This window comes from Carassius gibelio, chromosome B2, assembly GCF_023724105.1.
Source record: "Carassius gibelio isolate Cgi1373 ecotype wild population from Czech Republic chromosome B2, carGib1.2-hapl.c, whole genome shotgun sequence".
Taxonomy (NCBI): Eukaryota; Metazoa; Chordata; class Actinopteri; order Cypriniformes; family Cyprinidae; genus Carassius; species Carassius gibelio.
Genome location: NC_068397.1, coordinates 13,518,540 through 13,544,124, shown reverse-complemented (window position 1 = coordinate 13,544,124; position 25,585 = coordinate 13,518,540). Strand labels below are relative to the sequence as shown.

Sequence of the window (25,585 nt, the reverse complement as noted above, 5' to 3'; positions counted from 1 at the left end):
GAAGCAAGTGACAGGCTGATTGGCATTACTCAGGGAAAGATTGATGTATTACATGTTTGGAAGAACATTCTAAGCACTTTAGATGTGCTTCCCTGCAAAGTTTAGCAGCTTGCTGTATGTATAAAAAATAAATAAATAAAAAGAGAGGGAGATTTAGAATTGAAATGTAAACTGGTACTGAGGTATTGGCCTCTATGGTTCAGTGATAAATATCTACAGAAACTTGTCATTGCACTAAAGGTTCTTTGCTGTCAAAAAGGTTCTTTAGATTAATAAAATGTTCTTCAGAATAATGATAACAATAATAATAGTACTTTTCAGAACTTTCCACTGAAAGGTTCTATTGGGAATCCAAAATGTTTCTTCTATGGCATGGCTGTGAAACCCACCTTTTTGATGCTTTATTTTTAAGAGTGCAGACATTCTTCTTTTTCTTACTGACATCATTAACACCATAGCAGATGCTAATCTGTCAGTTCAGAAACTGACACAAAATAAAGCTTCACAACCTTAAAAAAAGATTACAGGGTGCAAAGCTGTTAGAGCTTGTTTCAGTTTCAGCACCTGAACAGCTCCAGTCCCATTGCGCACAAAGCTACCATGTAAAGAATGGAAAGAGAGGAAGAAAACAGTGCAGAGGGGGTTAAGGGAAAACGTAGAATGATCAAGGCATGTCAGTAGCATTGACACTTTGAGGGACAACAAGGTTAGTGGAAAGACCATTAAATAGATAGAAGAGGCTTTAGCCAACGTGAGCCATGTGCCATGAGTGTCTACTGATTTAAAAACACTTTGGTATGCTTCGGTTGCCTCAGGAGTGAAATACAAGTAGACACAGGGGGATGTTTTCAGAGGATCTGAGAAAAAAAAAATAAGGATAAAAAAATACCTGTGTTGCTCTTTGTGCAGCATAGAGATATGAGAATCTTTCAAATGGAATTAGCCCACAGTAAAGGGATATTTGATATATTGACAATTTAAGAAAAGGAACATATATATATATATATATATATATATATATATATATATATATATATATATATATATATATATATATATATATATATATATATATATATATATATAATAGAAATGTTTTGAGGAATTTAGTGGTCGATCTTTTTGGTGCAATTAAACTGAATTGCGATAGAAGCTTTCAAGAAAAAAAACACAAAAGAACCATAAAAATATCATAAAAGTACTTCAGAGAACTCATAAATTGAATGGAATTGTAGTAGTTATTCACTTAAAATCTTCACCTTAAAAGAGCATCTAATTTGTTCCTTTTTGTGATCCACGGAGGAAAGTTAGTCATATGGGTTTGGAAATTGAGGTTTCATTATCAATGAATTATGGAAGTTTTTTTTTGGGTGAATTATTCTTATTCTTTTGAGATTTAGGATATACTGACATTGCAGTTCTGTTAATAATTGTTTTGGTGTTATGGCTGAAAATGGACAAATAGCCAATTCTACACTATTTTATGAAAAGAAAAAAAAATCAATTAGTATAGTACCTTTAAAGGCTGCAAGTGAAATTAGGCATTAATCAAATAACTGAAATTATGAAAGATCAACATTTTGAGATCTGCTTAAGATTGCATAATACAAATAAAATAAACAAATGATAATAAATAAATAAAACAAAACAAAATATTTTTATTTATTTTGATGTTATGACAGATAACTGACAAATAGTGCACTATTACAATAAATAATTAAATAAAATAGAGGCAACAAGTGAATTTAAACATCACAACAATATAATTAAAATGATGAAAGACTAATATGGTGATCTGCCATGGAGATAATACTGATATATATATATGTTATATGTATGTTTCAGATGACATAAAGACAGGGCAGTGTTGTAAGACAGAATGTTTTTACTTATGAATCTCAATACCAAGGTGATGAGAAAGCTACTTCTGACCGATTTTGGAAAGACCCTCCTTTTATTTGTGATGAGCTGGCGCTACCACAGTCTCCATTCGTCTCTGGAAAATTCCAGGAAGCTCTCGTTCCTCTGTTATCCTTCTCCATGTATTAGTTTCCTCTCTAATGCAGGCCTGATAAGCTCACACTTCTCAAATTCCTAGTGTTAAGTGCATGGGGGCAAAAGTCTCTCCCATCTCTACTGTAACCCAATCACAGGACTGGGAGTCTGACGCTTTATCTGGATTAGGAGTGTGATAAAACACTTGTGTGATATCGGACCACACCTTATCTATCCCTCTATCCATGACTGCCGCCTTGAAATTATTGCCTGTTCTTGTGCTTTAGAGCAACCACTATTTCAGTCCTATTACTGACATTTTTTATGAAACCCATGATGCTGACGGCTGTACAGTAATGTCTTATTAATCACATCCTGCCCCGTGCCAGGGGCTGAACGTGGTAATTGGCTCCTTGTTAGACGTCAGCATGATTGATAAAAAAGAACATTTAGAGGCTGCTCTGTCTCATCTATCATGGCTCGTCCCCCTATTTTGAGGGGGCACAGACCTAATCAAGTCAACCAATCATTCCCCAACATCAAGGATTCCTTATTTTGATGGATATGATGGAGAAGTGCATTCAAAAACCTTTTTTTCCCCCATTCTGTATGGCCAATGTGTGTGCATGTTTTCATTATTGATTTTAAATGATTGATAGTTACTGATACACTGTAAAAAGTGAAAATCTAACACTAAAAAGACTAAACTTATTCTATGTGGTACACAAAGGAGACATTTAGCAGTATGTTCATACTGCTCTTTTCCATGTAATTAAAGTGAATGGTGACAAGGGACTATGAAGTCAAAATGTAAAAAAGCACCATGAAAGAAGACCAAGGACAATAACATTGTAAGCATCCACAACAATGGATGATAATGTTCTGTTTATTATAAGTGTTTATTGCAGATATATAATTTCAAGCTCTTTGAAGCAGGATGGATTCTGATCAGCTGTCAATGTTTTTATAATCCATCAGCTAGAGAAATTGCTCTGCAAGCTATACCAGTGATATCATTCTTCTGTCTTTATTATTGTATTTGTGATGTGTACTTCAGTATTCTCATAGAACTGGAATAGTTATTAAAACTTCATAGTTATATGTAGTTATTCTTAATGTGATCAGGCCTTTTCTTACTGTATATGATGTGTTCTAAGTCTTCTGAAATCACATTATAGCTTTGCGTGATGAAAAGGCAGACATTTATTAATTGATAATCTCTACCCCCAGTGCACCTTTCAAATCTCATTAATGTTCATGCATATTCAAATATGGTGCATTAAAATGTGTATCACACTAGGTTTGATGGGAACAATGCCACAGGTCGTTGCTTCTTATGTGTTGTAAATGATCGCAATGTACCAAATTTTAATATGTGCATATTTTAAAAAAAAAAAGAAAGAGAGAGATTTGAGAGCTATGATAGATGGGATATTTTATGAATACCTACTTGTGTTCTCTTTAGTCCCTGACACAAAGCTTTTGAATTACTTTAGAAGACTTAAATGCAATGCTTGGATCATACAGACCACTTTGATGAAACTTTTATGATGCTTTTTTGTCACATTTGAAACTTGACAGCCCCAGGTCATGAGGGTGAGTAAATGATGACAGAAATTTCATCCTTAGGTGAACTAGGCCGACAGCTAGTTCAGCCTGACCTGGCCCTTAAACATGACTTTCATTTGCTGTAACCTGCTGTGGTCTAGTCGTTCAGTCATAGTAAATGGATCCAATTAAATATTTTTACTTATAAAAAAGCAGTTACTTTTATGTTATCGCATGAAGCACATTTTTAGGCCACCTCACAAAATATTTTTGCAGTGTAGCACTAGTAATAAGGGCATCTGTCTCTGACATTAAAAGGTCCATGAAATCCATTAAGGTCTATGAAATATGAAGTATGCATACCATTTCTATGTCTAGAAAAAATATTGGCCTCTTTCCAGCACTGTTTGCCTCACACTAGGACAGAATCTTTGAAATCTCAAATTGCTGAGAGACTTTTGAGTATTGCTCTTTGGAATGATGTGCAGACTTACATGGTCTGTTTGTGCCTACAGGGATGTTTGGCTATTTGTCTTCAGTAATAAGCAGGTATTTTTAGGATATTTCTCTATGAACTCCGTCTCAGCTACAGAAAGCACTTGACCTGCACCTCCTCACCTTTTCCACCAGGCTCCTCGTTATTCGAATAAAACCAGCCCTGAAAGCTCCTCCACTGACACATTCTTGTTTTCCTCTCCTTTTGTTCTTATCCCCCACAGACTGCGGACAACATACGGGAAACAGTGATGGACAGGAGGATGATCTGCAATGGCCTCCACTAATGGCTTCAAGAAGGAATTAATATCATTCTTTTACACCGGTGACCTGCACTTACCACAACTGTGTCAAAACACATTCAAGCGCCCCTGCAACACAATCAGACAAAAAGAAACTAATGAGTGAAATCAGAGCGGCCCAAGGAAGCTAAGTCAAAACTGACACAGATGCCAGTCTTTTTTCTCCTTTAAAGTTCAGTGTTACCACAGAGGCGGTCTGCCTCATCATCTTCTGCCTGCTTATTATCTATCAGACTCCATTTAATGAGGCATCAGAAGAAAGGTGCAACCATGTACTTACTGCTAGTGTTTGTACTACAGGCCTTGTGGGTGAGTTGGTGTCATGCCACACAGCATTACCCGGCCTCATGGGGGCACTATGATGTTTGTAAGTCCCAGGTTTATGCAGAGGACCGCTTGGCCTGGCACTATATGGCCTGCCAGCCTGAGGCCACTGATATGACCAAATACCTGACTGTGTCTCTGGACCCACCCAACATTACCTGCGGAGACCCACCTGAGATGTACTGTGCCCTGGTGAGTTTGATACATTTTTACAAACTTGATGAGTGAGGGAATCACATAACAAGTATACAACAACGCACTACATTGCTTGTATTACATGGCTAGAATACTTGATTCTGATTGGTCAGTCGTGGGACTCAGCAACATTTTTACATAACTTTTAAACGTTTGTAATGTCTTTCATATAACTCATGAAAAACAAACAAAGCAAAAAAGAAATCTGCACGCCAAACGAATGTTCAAGATCAATTGAAAAACTTTTATTTTACTGAACATAAATATAAAGAACTGTTCTGTTGTCACTTTATATGATGATCTTCAGTAAAATACTATTTTTCAATGGATCATAAAAAAAAAAATTGGTGTGCAGATTTCTATTATTTCACGCCTTGTGGGCAGAAGCTGTTTACACTAACTCTGCCCACCAACATGTGATAGGGGAGGTCATAGGGGTGTTAGGTTCCAGGTTTTTCAGAGTTGACGTTAGGCTTGTTCGACTTCATGCAGTTTTGCGCAAACCGATCGTCGGCTGACTTGAAGCAGTGCATGCTGGTTAGAAATTTTGTCCGACTTGATACAGCGCTGACGCCACGTGACTGTGACGTGTGCCGTCAAAGTACCACGAGAGCGATTCGAGAGTAGCCGGAGAACTCAGCCAGCGCAGCTTCTGAAGAGCGGCTGCACAGGTTCTGATGACGACACAACTGATCCACGATTGGCTGGATTCACTGATGACACCGATGACGTGCGTTTCAAGTTTATTGCGAGTCGGCTTCAGTTTCAGAAATTCTCATATGGACTTTAAAAACAGTTCAATACGTTTTTATGTCGTCTTCATCTTATAAATCATATTTATTAAATATTGTTTTACTGTATTTACTTTATTGTTAATATAAAGTTTGTGTATGTTTATTTTGCATGACTTTCTTTTTTATACAGACCTTTTACAGTATTCAGCAGCATAACCTATTCAAATGAGCATTTTTAAGAACTAAAATGTTAATCTAAAAAGCATACAATCTAATGTGGTCATAAATGCTCCTATACAAATGATACATAATACATTATGTTCCTCCATTTGTTTGGTTTCTTCATATTCTCTAGTTTATTTAGCTGTGTTTATACTTCACCTGCATGTGGTTAGCAAACTGCTAACAACTTGCTGTAACTTCAACTTAACAACTTGACAACACTGTTCACTTTCAAATAGTTGGTCTAAATCACAATATAAATCCAACAGAATTGTGCTTTTCTGTATATGAAAATCAGTGGTGTTATGTTTAAAATGTTAAAAAGCTCAGCAGGAGGGCACTGTAAATCTTGTTGCTGAAACCTTCTTGAAAAACACATACCCACCAGGGAATTTTTTTATAGGTTACTTTTATCATTTTGTATAAGCAGAAACACCCATGTCATACTGATAAAGTATATATCCAATATGGTATCTTGTTTTGGAAGGCACCCTTCCAAAACACCACCTTTTTTTTTTTTTTTTTTTTTTTTCAAAACACCACTTATACACACATTTAAACGCGATCAAGTAAGCAATCGCCACGTGATCTGCCATGACTGACGTAATTGCAGCAAACTACGGGAGCCACAACGTGTCCGGCTTCATATCTCCGCTTGCAGCTCCTCCCCACCTGCACGCGGCTACTCTCGCTGATCGGTTGCATCCAGCCGCAGCCGATGTCGAACACACCTACTGATTCCCGATTCCCACCTGATGTGTTCCGAGTGGCGCGTATACACAGCATTGCAGTGATTTTTTCCTGGGCTTCACTTGCTGAATTAAAATAACAGGACATTGCTCACATTAAAAATATACATGGATTGATATGAAATGTAGGCTGTTAATTGCACCATAAATGCATATAGGCTAATTAAAATAGTTTTAGCTATAGGGGTAAAGCAAGGAAAAAGCACCATACACTTTAAGATAAATATGGTAACCGATGGCACTCATGGAGTTAGAAGACAAAGTTATTTTTATGACCAAAAGGATTACTTGTAATGTAAATAAAGAAGAAAAGACACGTGAATAGTTTATGTTAATAGTACGTTTTAATTGACAGTTGTGATAGGTTACTGCCTTTAAACATAAGAAAAGTAGACTAGGAAGGGATTTCATGTTTTGCCACTTGCTTGAGAATCTTAATACATACAATTAATATAGCCTATAAACTAGTACAGAAAGTATATGCATTTAAAAATATTGGGCTATACATTAACAGGGCTATGAAAGATAGTATTACTGTGTGAAAAGAACAACATTCAATTTTGAAATCAAAATAATGGCGGTAAACAGCCGCAGATCATAGCTGTCACGCCCTGGACTGTCTGTGTGTGTTTCTCTCATGTTTAACGATATTCCATAATGCCTGATAAAGCAGCCTTTGTAAGTGCAGTGCTGCTTTGTGTACAGGATTACTTGGGAAACAGCTATTTTTACAGCTCCAAAAGCTGCACATAATGGCAAATTATTATTATTATTATTTATATTTTATTTTTCTCACATTTTCATTCAGGCCAATGAGAAAAGGTAATGTTTTATGTTGATGTCAACAGGAAACGTCTTGGGATTCGGTTTAAAATGACTCGTTTCAATTATTCTGAGTTGACTCTTTCTTTTGAGAGACTGTGATTGAGAGACTAGATTGTGAAGTGTGAGCTTTTTGACATGATCAACCTGAGTTCGAACCTGCCTTTTGCCAAACTTTTTTCTCCCTTTTCAAATGTCATATCAAATCAGAAAGTCATTTATTTTCAATAAAAATGAAGGAAATAAGCAAAAAGTTTAAATTAAAGTATCAGGTAGGGTTAGGATAGGTGAAGGAAGGAGTTTATTGTCCCAATAAGGTGTCATCCATTTAATAATTTTATTTAAAATTATAATTTACATTCAGTTTGTTATTTTTCCAAACTGTTTTGTAATGTACTAAATACTGAGGTGCAGATAATAGCCACTATTTTCCAGAAATGAAAAGAGTACAAAAATATTCTTCTCAAGTAAAAGTTGTAAGGAAACTAAGTAAAAAAAAAAATTACTTTGTTACATTTTAACAGTGGGAGCGAGGCAAAAATGGGACAGGCCAAGGGTGTCAAACTCAGTTTCTGGAGGGCCACAGTCCTGCACAGTTTAGATATAACCTTAATTAAACACACCTGATCCAGCTAATCTAATCATTTAGGCTTATTTGAAAACTACATGATATGTGTGCTGGAGCAGGGTTAGAACTAAACTCTGCAGGGCTACGGCCCTCCAGTAACTGAGTCTGACAGCCCTGGGATAGGCCTATTAATCTCAAACTAGTTGTTTTTAATTAAAGGAATCAGTTATTTAGAATAATAAAACATTTGGGCTGTTACCAGGCAAATCAGTATCAATAAACTCATCTTTTCAATGCAGACGAAATGCAGAAGCTAGATCAGAAGGAGCATTTATATGTATTTACACTCTGTTTAGTGCAGGACAAGAATGCATTTAACCTGCAGTTACAAATGCATGAAAAATGTTTTGATATGAAAGACGTTAAATATTCAATACTCATTTGAAATAATAATGAATAAAAAAAATCAAAAGATACTTTAAATGTGAAATTAAAATGGCCAGTATGTGTCAGCAAGTCACTGTTAATAAGTAATTCATAGCGATTGAACCGAATCATTTAAACGGTTGAATCATTTAGGAACAAAACACTGTCATGTTGCCCAGATACGCAAAATTGTTCTTTGGTCTTGGTTTGGAATTATTCTTTGTTGTAGAAATAGACCAAAAACAGGCAATGCCAATATGGTGTCTAAAACGCAAGTCTCTTAATTAACTTGATGATTTTTGGAGGAAAAGACGACATTCTTTGTGTGACCTTAATTTACTATTTGAAATGATATAAATATGTAATTTTTCTGCCCCTCTATCTTCAATTTTGTGATCATTCTAAATGCATTTTATAAGACTGAATCACAGTGAAAGAACGCACTATAAATGTGGGCGCACATCATTAAAACAAAAATTCTGATATTATCGCAGACAATATATTGCACACTCCGCACCACTGTCTTTTTGGATAATTTGTGCAAAACCTGTTTTTAAAATGTCAAAGCTTCATTTTAACCACCAATGCAACGATGCAAATATTTAGTTTACCTTTAAGTTTAAGGGTTGATGTCTTGTCGAGATTTTATAAGCTGCTAGTTTGGTCTTCCTAGGTAAGCACAGTTTACCCTGCATAATAAAGCATAAATATGGCCAGGGGTTCACTTCATTTCCTTCGAGTTCAACTTCAGAATATAACAGGGTTTCGTTTTCAGCAGTGTCTGCACCACAAACGCCTGTTTTGTCCGTCTGCATCTTGTGATTTTAGCACCAGTTTGCCCTCCTGCCCATTATTTACTGCGGTATTTTTTTTTTTACTCAGTAATTAATGTTTTCAAATGTAGCGCAGTACAATACTTCAAACAAAATATACTTAAGTAAAAGTAAAATTACAAATTTTAAAAATGACTTTAAAAAGTAGAAGTACACAAAAAACTACTCATTACAGTAACGCAAGTAAATGTAATTCGTTACTTTCCACCTCTGCTATTTGCAATAGTTTTATAAATAGCAGAAAATCTTGCTATTTTAACATAGTGTAAATATAATCTATAGCTATTTGCTCTTAGTGTAAATTTGCATTTGCACTTAGTGTAAATAGCAATTTAGTGCACTTAGTGTAAATAGCATCTATTGCTAAAATATGCTATTTTCATTTAGAGTAAAAAGGATCTAATTGCTATTTGCACATAGTGTAAATAACATCTATCGCACTTTGCACTTAGTGTAAATAGCACCCATCACTATTTGCACTTAGTATAAATAGCATCTATCTGTTTACACTAACTGTAAATAGGCTCTGCCTTTTTTATGTTTTATACACTGAATCTATGCACCCAAAAAAATACATAACATGAACAAATTGGCACAGTACTTTTCATATTTCTCATAACACTCATATCATATGTCTTTTTCAACTTAGATAAATAAAATAAGTTTAACTCAACAAGCATTTCTTTATTTATTTGATAAGCAGTCACATAACTACAGTTCAGAATTTTTTTATTTATTTATTTATTTAATTTAAACAGAAAGGAGGCATTCAATTGATTAAATGTATAATGTTACAAACATTTTTTTTTATCATATTAATTTCAAATGAATGTATCACCGTTTACAACAAATATAAATCAGTCCAACTGTTTTTAACACTGATAATAAAAAAAAAATTCTTGAGCACCAAATCAGCATATTAGATTAGATCATTCGATTTCTGAAGGATCATGTGACACTGAAGACTGGAGAAATGACTGATGAAAATCCAGCTTTGCCTTCACAGGAATAAATTACATTTTAAAATATATTACTGTAAAAAATGTTTTGGTTACTCATATAAGCCTCATTCCCTGAAGAAGACCAGTCTACTTTAAGTGTAAACTACTGTAAATTATCCAATGCACAATGGCACATTGGCACATTAGCACATTAGCGTGTGATTATTGCATCTCTGATCACAGTGTGAGCATAAAACGCCAGCAGGTGCAATTCATACCAAGGATTTAGCTGGGGAGCCGAGCCGGTGACCCAGCCGCTCAGCAGTGGTACAGCAGCTGTAATGACAGGACGAGATGTCTCTGTTCCCTCCTTCAGGGAACTAGAGTTACATACATAACCCATTTCCTTTCAGTTGGTCACTCTCTATGTTATGTCAGGGATCGACAATTTGGGATCCCTACCAAAGTGCCATGGGTGCTTCCTCTAGTGTCCTGTGCAAGGTCCTGTGCCCCTTTTTGGTGTGGGCAAAGACCAGTCACTGTTGTCGTAGCAGTACCCACTAAGTAAGATTGGATAACACTCCAAAAACGTACCCATTCAACTTCGAACAGGGATGTTGCAGAAGCCTAATCCTTCCTGAAGGAGTTTTTGGAAGCAAATACACATATGAACATCCGTTTAGATGCATATAGAAGATTGGAGGTAATTTTAACCCTCTTGGACATTGCAGAAGTCTGCAAGGGAAAAACGGGCTCTGTGGCTATAGTCACTGAACATTTTCAACATCTCACTAAGTCAGGCTGTGGTCCCCACATGCTTCAAAGCTACTACCATCATTCCAGTCCTTAAGAAGCCGTCTCCATCCTGCTTTCATTACTGCTGTCCAGTTGCACTTATTCCTATTCCTATTCCTCAACAGAGATGAGGAGCGAGGGGCGAGGTGAGCCAAATGCCTGGGTGGTGCAGTGACAACAATCTCTATCTGAATGTGGAGAAGACAAAGGAGATTGTTGTTGACTTAAGGAGACTGCACACTCAACATGTTCCTCTGATCATCAATGGTGCAAGTGTGAAGAAAGTGAGGATCACCAAGTTCCTGGCTGTGAACATCACAGAGGACCTCTCCTGGACTGAAAACACTGCAGCACTGGCCAAGAAAGCACAGCAGCATCGCTACTTCCTCTGCTAACTGAGAAGAGCCAGAGCCCTGGCTTCCATCATGTGTACCTTATACAGAAACACCATCAAGAGCATTCTGACGAGCTGCATCACTGTGTGGTATAGCGCATGCAACGTGTCCTGCCGGAAGACCCTTCAACACACAGTGAGAGCAGCTGAGAAGATCGTTGGTGTCTCTCCCTTCCCTCCAGGACATTTATGGAACCCGTCTCATCCGCAAAGCCCTCTGCATCTTAGATGATCCCACCCACCCGTCACACAGCTTCTTCAGTATGCTGCCATCAGGGAGGAGACTGCTGAGTCTCCAGGCCAGGACCAGCAGACTGAAGGACAGCTACATTAATCAGACTGACAGGAAGCTGAACTCCCTCCTGAACTTGCAGCACTTTATTTATTTATTTTACATGCCCTTATTTGTATAGTTGTATTTTATATTTAATATGTATCTATCTGTATTTTTACTCTACTGTTAGTGTTATCTGTATGCACCAAGGGTCTGAGAGTAAGCAATTTATGGAACCTTGGGCACATAGCTGAGCTGGGGCTCCGGGACTACCTGGGAGTCAGCCGGCCCAAACTCTAGGCACAAATCATCAACCAAAAATGTGTGCAGATCCCCACCCTCTTGATGGAGGCCAGTGTAAGCAGGAGCAGATTTTTCATGAAGGAAATTTTAGCTTGACTGACTGAAAAGGCTCAAATTGGCCCCGCTGTAGTGTTTTAAGCCCTAGAGACATGTCACAAGAGGATATGGAGGGGGGCCAGGGAGTATTTTACCTTCTTGCAACCTAAGGAACCTGATAACCAGGTCATGCTTACCTGCCGACTTCCCTTCCATGGGCTCATGGTTAGCAGCAATTGCAGCAACATAGACTTTAAGGGTGGAGGGAGACAAAGGAAAGCAGGACCCTGATTGGGCTTCTTCAGTGTATCCTCAACGAGAAGTACACCACTCGATAAACAGGTTCCTCTTCAAGGTGTAAGCGTGTCTCGTAGACAGTGCTCTCGCAAAAGTGGTGTCAACTACCTCTTGGGTTAGGTCACCAAGAAACTCTAAATCCTCGCCGTATCTGAGTCAGTAGATCCTTCCTCACAGAAAACTGCAAGGGAGGGGCTGTCGTGAAGAGCATTAGTTCCAGGAACCATGTCCAAGTCCCCACAAGCTGGACCTGCTCCTCATTCTCCCTGACCTTGCACAGCATCTGTGCATGAAGGCTCACTGGGGAAAACGCATACTTGCCCAGGCCCTTCAGACAGCTGTGTGATAGTGCGTCCATGCCGAGTGTTCCCTCGGTCAGGGAGTAGAACAACTTTGCAATGAGAAGTTGCAAAGGAAAAACAGGTCTACCTCAATGACTCCAAAACATCTCCAAGTCAGCTGGACCATCTGGGGATGGAGTCTCTATTCTCCAGGTAGCATAGCTCGTAAAAGCTCATTGGCCATATGGTTGAGCAGACCCAGAATGTGAATGGCACGTAGTGACCTCAGAACGTTCCGACTCCAAAGGTGGAGGTAGCGGGCAAGTTGCAACATGCGACAGGAGTGTATACACACTTGTCAGTTGATGTACATGGTGATGTTGTGGGCGGCAGTGGCTCAGTGGTTCATGTAGGTTGGTCTACAAACCAGAAGGTTGGTGGTTCACTCCCCAGCTCCACCTGACCAAGTGTCGAGGTGTTCTTGAGCAAGACACCTAACCCCTCCTGATGAGCTGGATGGTGCCTTGAATGGCAGACACCGCAGTCGGTGTGTGAATGTGTGTGTGAATGGGTGAATGTGAGGCAAATTGTAAAGCGCTTTGAATGGCCATGTGGTCTGTTGAAAGCATGTACATGATATCCGATCAGACCAGACCATGTTTGCCCTTTGAGATGGCTCAAGGCAAGGCACACCGCTATCAACTCCAGGCAATTGATATGCCAGTGCATATGGGGGCCCTGCCATATGCCCCAGGATCCTCTGAAATAGTTTTAGTGGGACTGCTGTCCAGCCCTTGAATGAATTCAATCAGTTCAGCACTGACCGCACATGTTCCTCTATGAGTTGTGCAGTCTGTTTGATCGAATATAACTCCATAGCGAGAAAAGAGCTCCTCTGTATCAGGTTGAATTTGTTATTTTCCCAGGTAACCCGAAGACCCAACTGGCTGAAGTGTCATAGCACCAGGTCCCTGAGACTGTGCTAGTATAAGCCAATCATTGAGATAGTTGAGAATTTGAACACCCTGCTATCTGAGGGGAGACAGGGACAGCCCAAAGGGCAGGACCTTGTACTGATATGCACGTCCCTCTAATATAAACTGCAGAAATGGTCTGTGCTGCTGAAGGATTGAGACATAAAAATATGTGTCCATCACTGCAAACCAATCTCAAGCACAGATGCACCTGAAAATGCATTTCTGCGTCAACATTTTGAACAGTAAACAGCCAAGGGCCCGGTTCAAGACACGCAGGTCTAAGATGGGTCATAACCCACCGCCTTTCTTGGGTACAATGAAGTAGGGGCTGTAACACCCTGTATTCATAATGGCGGGAGAGACTGCGATCTCTGCAGACTGTGATCTCTGCACGCAAGACAGGAGCATCAGCCACAGAGTTTCTTGTCATGAAGTGGATACCACTGAACTTGCTTTGGCCTGATGAACCTGCAGTAATGAGGTAGCATGTAAGGTAGAGGCAGCTTCTCTACATACCATATAAGCATTGCTTGCCAGACAAGTACCTACTGACCTGGGAGGGGAGGCTGGGTTCACCCTGCCAGGTGGAGGCGGTATTAAGACGCAACTGCATTGCAACTGATCGATCCACCAGGGGGACCCTGTATACCCCCAAGCTGCACCAACATCAAGGGTGGTGAGGGAGGAGGAAACAACGGATTGGTTTCCAGCAATAAAAGGTGTCATCCATGACCTGGTGAGCTCCTTATGCACCTCAGGGAAGGAGAAGCAGCGTGAGCCACCCTGAGAAACCAATTGTCCAACCCGAGGGCTCAGGACATGGTGGAGATTTCCACTCGAGCCCTACCCTGTCTGCAGCCTGGGAAAGCATAGCCAACATCTTCGGATCTGATTCAGGCCTTGCCACTGCCCCTGAGGCTGGCAGAGCAGTTTAATTTTACTCTGAGGAGAGCTCTCCCTCCAATGCAGTGATCAACATCCAGTCACTGGAAGAAGCACCGAAGTATACCGCTGGTACACTCTTTGAAGAGGGCCCAGCGCATTCCTTTGACAGCTCAAACTTAAAGTGCTAGAGGAGCGATAGTCCCCCGAGGGTTGGCTTCCTGAAGGGTTTGCCACCTCTGTAACTCTCAAGCCACCTGTGCTATTGGTGGAAGCCTTGCGGCAATGGCAACAGAGCTTGCCCCTGGAGGAAACGGAGCCAGGCCCGCAACTAAGAGATGGTCATCTTTCCGCAATGGGAACATGACTCATCCACAAACACCACCTCAGTGTGTTTAATGCCCAGACATGTGAGGTAGCGATAGTGATCCATCAGCCAGCAACAGGTATCGACTGTGTCCAGAAACACACTGGTGAAACAGCATTTTTAAAAGGGAAATGCTCTTTTAGGTGCTGAGACCCACTGGGGAAATAGCCGTTTGCAGCATGAAAGGGGGTAGTGCATCGTGAAGTGTACAACCCACTCGACACAGGAATGACCACCACTGAAGCACCATCCGCTAACACAAGAAGCTGAACAGAAGTGCACTGAACTTGTCACACACAAAGCAGTGATGGTGTCACTCGGCTCCGAAGCTAAAAGCTAGTATGCATTGGACCTGCTGCCTTTTTTTCTCACGCTGTGATCAGCGGCAGATGAATCCAATAATCGCATGCCAATGTTCAATGCCTTGTTTAGTTTACACTCGAAGTAGATTAGTCTCTCTAAGCAAGATCCCAACAGTTATTTTAAACTGTAATAATATTTCACAATATAATTGTTTCATTTATTTTTTTCATCAAATAAATGCAGCTTTGGTGAGCATAAGGGGCTTCTTTCCCAATATGCCCAAGTCTACATCAGATAGCAATAACATAATAAATTAAATATTGGGCAAAATAAACTCCATCAAAAAATTTTATCTATGCAACATGTTTAAAAGCTAGACATGTGTACAGCATTGGCGGCACACATGCAACGAAAAAGGGAAGGTCATAAAATGGTCTTTAAATATTAATCTATTTCATGCTCACTGAATTCATAACATACTCTGTGAAAATCTCACAGATGGTCAACAGAACTGCAGCAAGGTGTTAATGTGCTAGCATGATAAGTACAGTTAATACAAACAGGCTGAATTATAAACACATCCCATAACAGTATACTAATAAAATGTTACACCTTTACAGTTTCAGTGACATTTACAATAAGCTATAGATCAGCAAATCAACCCAGAGAAAGTGCGAGAGACTCTTGGCATGTAGAGTGACAGATGACCTGATAAGTGAAATGTGAATTTTTTTACATGTTTGAAGGTAATTTATTTTATTTATGAGGGGCTTTATTTAGAAGTGAATCCAATAAATAGTGTCAAGCAGTGATAAAATTTCATAAATAGGAAAGCTTTAAATGGGTCTTTGATCTCTATTCATTGTACAATAGAGAGCATTGTTACAGAGCTGCATGTCAGCATCTATAGGTTTTTTATTTAAAATGTTCAATTGCTCACATATGTAGTTTCTCTAGCAATAGTTTTGTATGTTTTTTTTCAATCGCCTTGTTAATTAGAATAATTATTTAACAAGAATATTATACAATGATGTTGGAGTATTAACAAGAATCCTCCAACATCATCATATTTTTGATGGTGGACTATAAAGCTGGACCGTAAGGAAAGGCATAATTTTGCCTATGCCTAAACAAGGTTATTTTTCATAAATGTCTGAATGGGGCAAGTTCTTGTGCAGTTTATGTGTTGTAATTGTATGATATGTACATTTTATATAATTTATAAATGTTCTAAAATCACAATTTCTTTTGGCCAAAACAATGTTTTTTTTTTTTTTTTTTTTTTCATAAATGGGTCTTTCCACAAAATCTGTGCCTTCTCCACATATATATATATATATATATGACTATTTCTCTACCTCATGCTTTGGTATTTTTGTCCACCCTGTTGCCGACACGTTACTAGATACTATAGTTTAATTAGAACTATGTGATAGTTTTCACATTTAGACACGTTCACAAAAGATCACCATTTTAGTCCCTCTTTTCACTTGGATTGTTTTTTTTTTTTTTTTTTTTTTTTTCAGATGACCAAGAACACCCCATGTTTTCGAGGGTGACCACATGTCAATTAAGAAAAAAATAAATAAATAAAAACTTTTTTACAAGAGAGACATTAAAAAAGGGTTTTGTCCAAAATAAAATATAGTTAAAGTTACTATGGAAAAACCTGGAAGGCTACATAAAATATATATTTTTTTCTTTTTGTATTAAATTAATGACAGTGACAGGATTGACGTCATAGTCAAAGCACTGACCAGAGTGACAGGGATGACAGGATACACATTCGTCAGCACACTGCACACATTTCTTTGCATAATCCTGTAGAGTTTTAAAATGTTTAATGGCATTATATTGTTTTGCACTTACTCAGAATAGTTGTATGACAATTCTAAACAGTCAGTTTTTCATTCTAAGTCAGTTCATTGTTGATTCAGCATATTCAATTACAGGAATTCAGATATACTGACCTGGTTCAATTATTAGGCAAGGAAGATTATCAGATCTTGATCTATCTGACTTTATTGAACATTGCAAGACTGGGGTGAATGTCTGCAGTCATCTTGCTGTTCTTGTTTGTAATTAAATTGACATGGATGCATTATTTACAGTGAGTTAAAAAAAAAAAAGTAGAATTTTATTGAGACTTAGAATCCTATCCCCTCTCATTAAACACAACAGTCATAGTAGCAATACCAAAAATAGTGTGACAACATCCATATCATGTTAACCCTACCTTAGAGAAACAGGCTTTTTCAGAAATAAACCTACCCTGAAAACTTTCACTGGATTAAAATAGACTAGTTGTCACATTACTAGACAACATGTTTCCTCTTTACATTATTATTATGGTGAAAACTATGAATAATAGTCTTTTTTTTTTTCATAATTCTCCGGATCACAAACCAGTTTCTGTTTGTCCAATATATTTTTCCACTGTGTGCACCTTCGCATTAGGTAAATTACAGCCAGCTATAGCTTGTTTTAAAATATTGACACATTTTTATTACAGTAATTTGACAACAAACTGACAGTCAGTCTAATGGACGTCAGCATTACAGTGCTTCGGGTCAGTCTAACCTATGTAAGGTCAGCATAATTTGAGGTAACAAGCCAGTCACGGAGGTCCATGCTGATCTCGTAGCCGGTGAAGCAATGAGAGCTGATTTTTCTATTCCATTGTGCCTTGGGGGAAGTGGGGTTGGGGAAACAAGAGTGTCATGTAACAGCAATGAGGAGTTATGTGTTAAGTGCAGTGCTCAAGGGCACAATAGCAATGCTCACTGGTTGCTGGTATAGAACACAGAGTATCTTGTTACTCAGCGATATTTTCTCTTGATGCCTCATTAGGCTTTTTATAGTGAGAGGCGAGTGCAATATTTCTGATATAATTACACAGTTAAACTAATTTACTAACTCCACACCATGGCTTCTATCCATTAAAATATTCAATCAGTTGTGTTCGCTAAGAAGCTTAAACTTCCTGGCATGATCAAATATGATAAAGGGAAAAGGAACAGCAGATGGTTAATTTAAGATGCTATCAAATTTTTATGAGTAAACCCCCCTATTGTGAGATAGAAGAACACAGATGACTGGTGTAAAGTAAACAAGGAAATAAAGCACTGCTGTGGGCCCCATCCCAACATGCTCAACAGTTCACCTTGTGTGGAACATAAACTCAATGAACAAACACACACACACACACACACATTGGTACATATGAGGACCATATACGCAGTGGTTTTTATACTTAGGTAATTATATTTTTTATCCCCTAAATATAAACCTCAAAGAAAACATTCTGCATTTTTACATTAAATAAATAAATAAATTATGTTCATTATCCTATTTGATTTCCGGGGACAGCTGCATGAAACCTGAATAAACACTACATAACAGGATACTGAGTGTGTATGTTTGTGTGTGCAAAAGAAATTTTGAAGTTTTACAAAGCAAGAAACACACTACTTTTATTAAGCTAAAAATTATTTAAATATGTGTGGAGTCAACTTTTCACTTACATAATATAAAGACTTGGCATTTAATAAAACATGCCTAGTTGTATTCTATATGGGGAACTTTGCCATCAGTCAGTAAAAGTTACTTTAATACTGTAAACATTTTCAAAGTTCTAAATAAAACATTTTACAAGAAAATTGTATAATATTTTAATATATTTCAGTCTTTCTACTTTGAATTTCACATTTAATTCAGTTATTTTTTTTCTTACAATTTCCTTGTAATCAGTTGTGAAATTCCCTAGCAGTAAATTTAATTTGAAAAGTGAAAATTGTTTCTATACCAGTTTTTTGTTTGTATGTTTGTTTGTTTGTTCAATTCACATAGTATTTTAATAAGCTATATCTAACTGTTTATGGCATATTTACACGATGGAATCAGTAAATTAACACTTTTTCATTAGCATGATGCTGCATTCAAATCAGTAGGTGTGAGTTAAGTCCAAGATGATTTTCACATGTCAGCACAAGGAAAGCAAAAGAAAATTACTGCACCTTTAAATATAGATAAAACTAAATTAAGAATTTGTATTATGACACATAGACATTGTTACGAGAAAAGTTATTTTCCTTAAAATTACCCACCATATTCTGTCTGTAAGTGAATAACAGGGTGTATTTAAAATAGCCTGTATAATTTACTGTTTCTCGAATATTAAGTATGTCTGTGGGGAGATCTGACTCAAACTTATCTTATTGAAGTTACTGTTTTCCTGAAGATGTCTTCGATTTCAGAAAAGTCTGCCTACAGGTAGATTCATGGCAGGAATTTTAAGCAGCTAGCGGTGCAAGACTTAAAACATATTCCTGGGGAGAGAGATTGTTTGAAATAATCTAAGCTAAAAACACTAAAAGCATCTTGTGAACCCAGCCAGCAGTTATATTCCAGCGTGGATCAGTAGTATCGTCTCTAATAACACTAAAGAGAAGGGAAACTTTCATGGCCATTGCATATTGCATTTGCATAATCAGTATTCTGCATGAAAAATAAATGTGAAAAAACCTTGGACTTGTCCAGCCATTTTTAATGTTAGTATTAACATAGTATAAGTCATTTATATTAATTATATATACAGTGCCCTTCCTAAGAATTGGAACAGTAAAGACAAAATTGTTCTATTTGCTGTGGAGTCAATAAATGTGTAAATATGATGAATATGAGACAAAACTACAGAATCTCACATTGTATTATTGGGTGATTCAACACAAATATATTTTACCAGATCAAGAAGATCAGCACTTTTAGAGTTTCATCTCCCTATCTGATTTGAGCATAAGTATTGGAACAGTTGCCTCACAGGTCTTTCTAAGTGTTCATCTGTGTACTGTTCCATTAATTTTTCAGATATTAAAAACAGGGAATGTGTCTTATCAGTTAAATCCATTGCTTCTGCATTCTAAGTCTTGCATTTGATTATGACACACACAAACCAGGATGAAGATGAGGAAGCCGATGCTAAAAGAAAAGCAAGCAATTTGGATTCTAAAAGAAAAGAGAAAGTCAATTAGAACTATATAAAAAACAAAGGGCATAGAGAAATCAAGAGTTTGTAAACTACCGGTGACATCAGCAACCAACGACGACTTGACAGGCTCAAAGAAAAACAGTAGTTTATGATAAATCATAAAGCTGTGAAAATGCCCCCTAAAATACATGTCTGTCAAATCACCAACAACCTCCAGAAAGCTGGGGTGATGCTCTGTCAATCTAGAGAATTACTGAAGCAACTCACTAAAAAATGCTGGGTTGAAAATAACTTAACAAGTAACCCAACTATGGGTTTACATAGCACCTTCCCAACTGTGGGTTATTGTAACTCAAACAGTTGGGTTAACTATTTGCTTTTATTCATGAGATCATTTTAATGTATAAAATATACAGATATTATCACCAATATTTAGTACATTTGTAATATATATATATCTGTGTAATATATATATATAGCTCTGTGTCCAAGCACATTAATAGAGAGGCGAAAGTAAGGAAAAGATGTGGTAGAAAAAAGTGTACAAGCAACAGGTATAACTGCACCCTGGAGAGGATTGTGGGGAAAAAAAGCATTCAAAAATGTGGGGGAGATTCACAAAGAGTGTACTGCAGCTGGAGTCAGTGCTTCAAAAACAACTACGCACAAGACATATGCAAGACATGGGTTTCAGCTGCCGCATTCCTTGTGTCAAGTCACTCTTGAACAACAGACAGCGTCATAAGCGTCTAAAGACAAAAAGGACTGGACTACTGCTGAGTGGTCCAGAGTTATGTTATCTGATGAAAGTAAATTTTGCATTTCCTTTGGAAATCAGGGTCCCAGAGTCTGGAGGAAGAGAGGAGAGGCACACAATCGACGTTGCTTGAGGTCCAGTGTAAAGTTTCCACAGTCAGGGATGGTTTGAGGTGCCATGTCATCTGTTGGTGTTGGTCCACTGTGTTTTCTGAGGTCCAAGGTCAACGCAGCCGTATACGATTAAATTTTTGAGCACTTCATGCTTCCTGCTGCTGACCAACTTTATGGAGATGCAGATTGCCAAAGTGCCAAAGCTACCAGTACCTGGTTTAAGGACCATGGTATCCCTGTTCTTAATTGGCCAGCGAACTTGCCTGACCTTAACCCCATAGAAAATCTAAGCCAGACCCAACAATGCAGAAGAGCTGAAGGCCACTATTAGAGCATCCTGGTCTCTCATAACACCTGATTCCATGCCACGACGCATTGCTGCAGTAATTCAGGCAAAAGGAGCCCCATCTAAGTCTTGAGTGCTGTACATGCTCATACTTTTCATGTTCATACTTTTTAGTTGGCCAAGATTTCTAAAAATCCTTTCTTTGTATTGGTCTTAAGTAATATTCTAAGTTTCTGAGATAATTAATTTGGGGTTTTCTTAGATGTCAGTTATAATGATCAAAATTAAAGGAAATAGACGTTTGAAATATATCAGTCTGTGTGTATTGAATGAATATATTATACAAGTTTCACTTTTTGAATGGAATTAGTGAAATAAACCTTTTGATGGTATTCTAATTATATAGCCAGCACCTGTATATGATAAACACAGTATTCTAGTCGCTTCATAACATTAGGTTTAAACCACTGTAGTCATGTTGACGTTTTTACGGGTTTGGGATAAGTAAGTTACTTAATAATGACAGAAATTTCATTGTTGGGAGAACAGACCCCTTAATGCTTTGATCCTTTGAGCAAGTTGCAGGCAACTGTGGCAAATAACAGTAGCACTTTATTTTACAGTCCTGTTCCTCATGTACATACTATGTACTTATTATAGTAATTACAATAACTATGTAATAACTAGGTACTAACACTGAACCTACCCTTAAACCTAACCCTACCCCACCAGAACTTTAGATAAATACATTGTAAGTACACTATAAGCACATGTAAGTACACGTACTGTAAAATAAAGTGCAAACCAAATAACTCCTTTCTGGTGATAGAGGGAGAATAAAGTATTGGGAGAACCCAGGCTACACCAGATGAGGCAGTTCATTACCATTAACAAACACAAGTCTTGGTTAAAAAATAAAAAAATAAAAAAAATAAAAAACTTATACATCACTAAATTAATTAATTACTTACCTTGAAATGTTTCTAATAAAGTGCAGAGGTTCCATTGTTGTAATATTTCCTTTACAAAGGAATCAATTTATTTTACAAAGGAATCCATTTATTTAAAACATAAGTGACCTCGGAATAAGAGAGAAACAGACTAATATTAGTGTAGATGCCATTCTTCTAACGATGTAGCAAATACATCAGGTCTTATGGGAAGTGTTCCCGGTTCCAGTTTACCTTATTAATGCAGCCTAAAAATCCTTTAGTATGTTATGTGTAAGCCAGGTTAATGAGATAGATCTTTTATCTAGATTTAAGATCTAGTGTGTCTGCCTACCGACCATCATACAAACTAAGCATACAACCACATCTGTAAAGCTTGATGGAGGTGCTGTCATGGCATGAGCATGCATGGCTCTCTCTAGAACAGGACAAATTTATTTTAATGATGACTTAATGGGATAGGCAACTTCGGTCCTGGAGGGCCACTGTCCTGCAGAGTTTAGCTCCAACCCTAATTTAACACACCTGAACAAGGCAATCAGTGTTTTCGGAATTACTAAATAGATACAGGCAGCTGAGTTTTTATAAGGGCTGAAGCTAAACTCTGCAGGATAGTGGCCCTCCAGGACCGGAGTTGCCGATGTATGATAGCAGTAGCAGAATTAATTTGGAAGGGTACAAAATCATCTTGGCTACCAATATTCACGAAAATGCCACCAAACTAATTTGAAAGTACTTAATATTGGATCAGGACAATGACCCAAAACACCCTGCTAGTTAAGTCAATTACTTTATCAGGGCAAAGAAATGTATAGTCTTAGATTGCCCAAATCAGTCTCCAGATTTAAAACTGATTCAACATTAATTTCTAAAGAAATAAACTCCCCGAAACAAGCAACAGTTGAAATTGGCTACATTAAAGGCTGGGAAAAAGCATTTCAAAGCATAAGACCAAGAGTCTGGTGATGTCTATGGGTTGCAGACTCACTGTTCCGATTGCATGCAAGGGATCTGCAACAGCTTTTAATCTTTTACATGTGCCTTAAATTCAACTTTTAATCATATTTGCAAATGTCTTGACTCCACAGCAGAGAAATCAATCTTTGTCTTTACTGTTCCAGTACTTATGGAGGCTACTGTATATATAAATGTTTTCAAAATATGTGCTGTATATGTGCGTATTAATATATACACAAGTATGCACAGCACGTAGACATATATTATGTAATCAAAAACTTTTATATTGGATGCAATTAATTATGATTAATCATATGACAGCACTAATACACACAAACACAAACGCACACACAGTAGAAGTACCATGCAAGGATTATGTGAACGTCTCTTTACTGTTTTTCACCATGAATTATTCAGCCATTCATATTTTTGCTTAATTTTACAAAAACATATTTTTGCTTATTTTTTACAGTAAAACGGACTCACCTGGAGGCTATCCAAGATGTAAAAAAAAATTAGTAATCCACATGACTCCTACATTAAATTACAACCACCAATGGATGCACCAACTAACTGTATAGATGTGCTGTTCTCTTAAATTGCATTATTTGGGGGGGGGGGGGGGTACAACAGATTGGGAACTATAATCTTCTTGTTTAGAAGAAAAAATAGGATCATTAAAATGTTATTGTAATGTTTGTAAGTGATGTAATGTGATGTAAATTTCTCTAAATATGTTCCATACATACTCAATATAACTATTGCTAAAACAAACATATCATTACTATTTATCATTTAGTTTTAATAAATAAAAATAAAAATCTTACTACATGGTTGGGTCAAAATTGACTAAAATGTTTGTGAGTGCATAACTTCTGCCACTATTTGATTATCAAACATAGAATTTTTTTTATGTATTTTTAGAAGCTGAATAAAATTAATGCTGCTATTCATCGTGCCCTAAAGTGACACTGGACACTATTATTACAAAGGGAAAACAAACAAATTTGTGCACCCTAAATATTACCTCACTCTATATGAAGCTGAGGACAATATGACCTGTGGTTCCACAATAGCAATGTATCTGTTGTGTTTTATGATCTATCACCTCTTTCACTAATTTATCACCTACACAGAGGTGGGAGTCTGGGCTGCACACACACATAGCAGAAGATGGAGTGTATGGGACAGCTTTTTTGCAGCAGGGAGTTAACCCTGATATTATTTTTAGCTGCAGCAACATGGGAATGTGTCCAAAAACATGTAAATGAGCCTTTTCTCCTCTAGTTCTCTCTCACCTTACATCTTCAGCTTGTTTGCAACATCAACAAAAATACAGCATAAAAAAACAAAACAATGCGAAGTTCTCTCCCTTTGTCCATTTATTGTCGCATGCAAACAACGATACAGAATGACCTGTTAGGGATGATAATTTGATATTGAGGCTTCACAACATAATTTTGCCCACAAAGCTAGATGGCCCTATTAATAAACCGGTTTTAGCATAACACATTAATCTTGTTAATTAAAACAAAATGTTCAATTACTCTACATCTATTCTAATTGTTTTGGGGAGGGGCCATGAGTACAAAGATGTTCTTGCATGATTTTAAAGATCAATTAAGACTACTGAAGTGGGACAAGCAGAGCACGATGCTTGGTACTTTTGAAGTCTAGAGAATATTAAATCATTTCAAAAAATGCTGAAAAATCTCCAAGGAAAGACTTGGCATTATAAATGAACTTAATTGCTTTTTCATCAAATTCTAATAGCTTGTTCTATTTAAGGAGTTAGCGGTTATGCGTGTATGACACCATTCGGATTATTTGGATGCTGAATGCCACTAAACAAGTTTCTTTCTTCTGTTGAATAGAAAAGAAGAAAATTAGAAAAATTTGAATAACCAAACAGTTCATTTTTGGAGTTACATGAGGATATTTCATTTACCCCATGGTTTACTCACCCTCAAGCCGGCAAACCATATGACTTTCTTATTTCAGAAGAATGCCATCTGAGTTATATAAAAAAAAATATCCTGGCTCTTTCAAGCTTTGTAATGTCAGTGGCAAGGCAAGGCATGTTTATTTCTGCAAGTTTTTCTGCATTTAAATGTGACTAATGTTTCAGCACATCTGGTCTCTTCTGGAAGCTGATTGCAACTGCGGGAATAATAATTAAAAGCGGACTCTCCTTGTTTTGTGTGAACCCTTGTTGTTTCTAACTGACTTGATCCCAATGATCTGAGTGGTCTGTTAATGATCTGAACATATCTGCTATGTATCTGTATGGACCTAGGCCATTGAGTGATTTATAAACGAGTAAAAGTACTTTAAAGTCGATCCTAAATGTAACTTGAAGCCAGTGTAAGAACCTGAGTACTGATGTGATATGCCCAGATTTTCTGGTTATAGTCAGAATCCTGACAGCAGTGTTCTGTATAAGCTGCAGCTGTCTAATGGTCTTCTTGTGAA

General features: G+C 37.4%; 1 protein-coding gene across 1 annotated transcript in view; it reads left to right on the top strand.

Annotated features, from left to right (window-relative positions):
• The window catches only part of LOC127951670 (netrin-G1-like), a 115,681-nt gene that overhangs the window by 1,480 nt on the left and 88,616 nt on the right, over positions 1–25,585 (top strand). Inside the window, exon 2 of the mRNA XM_052549683.1 lies at positions 4,263–4,856. Coding sequence (XP_052405643.1) covers positions 4,584–4,856 — 273 coding nt within the window. The 5' untranslated portion in view covers positions 4,263–4,583. The remainder of the gene's footprint in view (positions 1–4,262; positions 4,857–25,585) is intronic.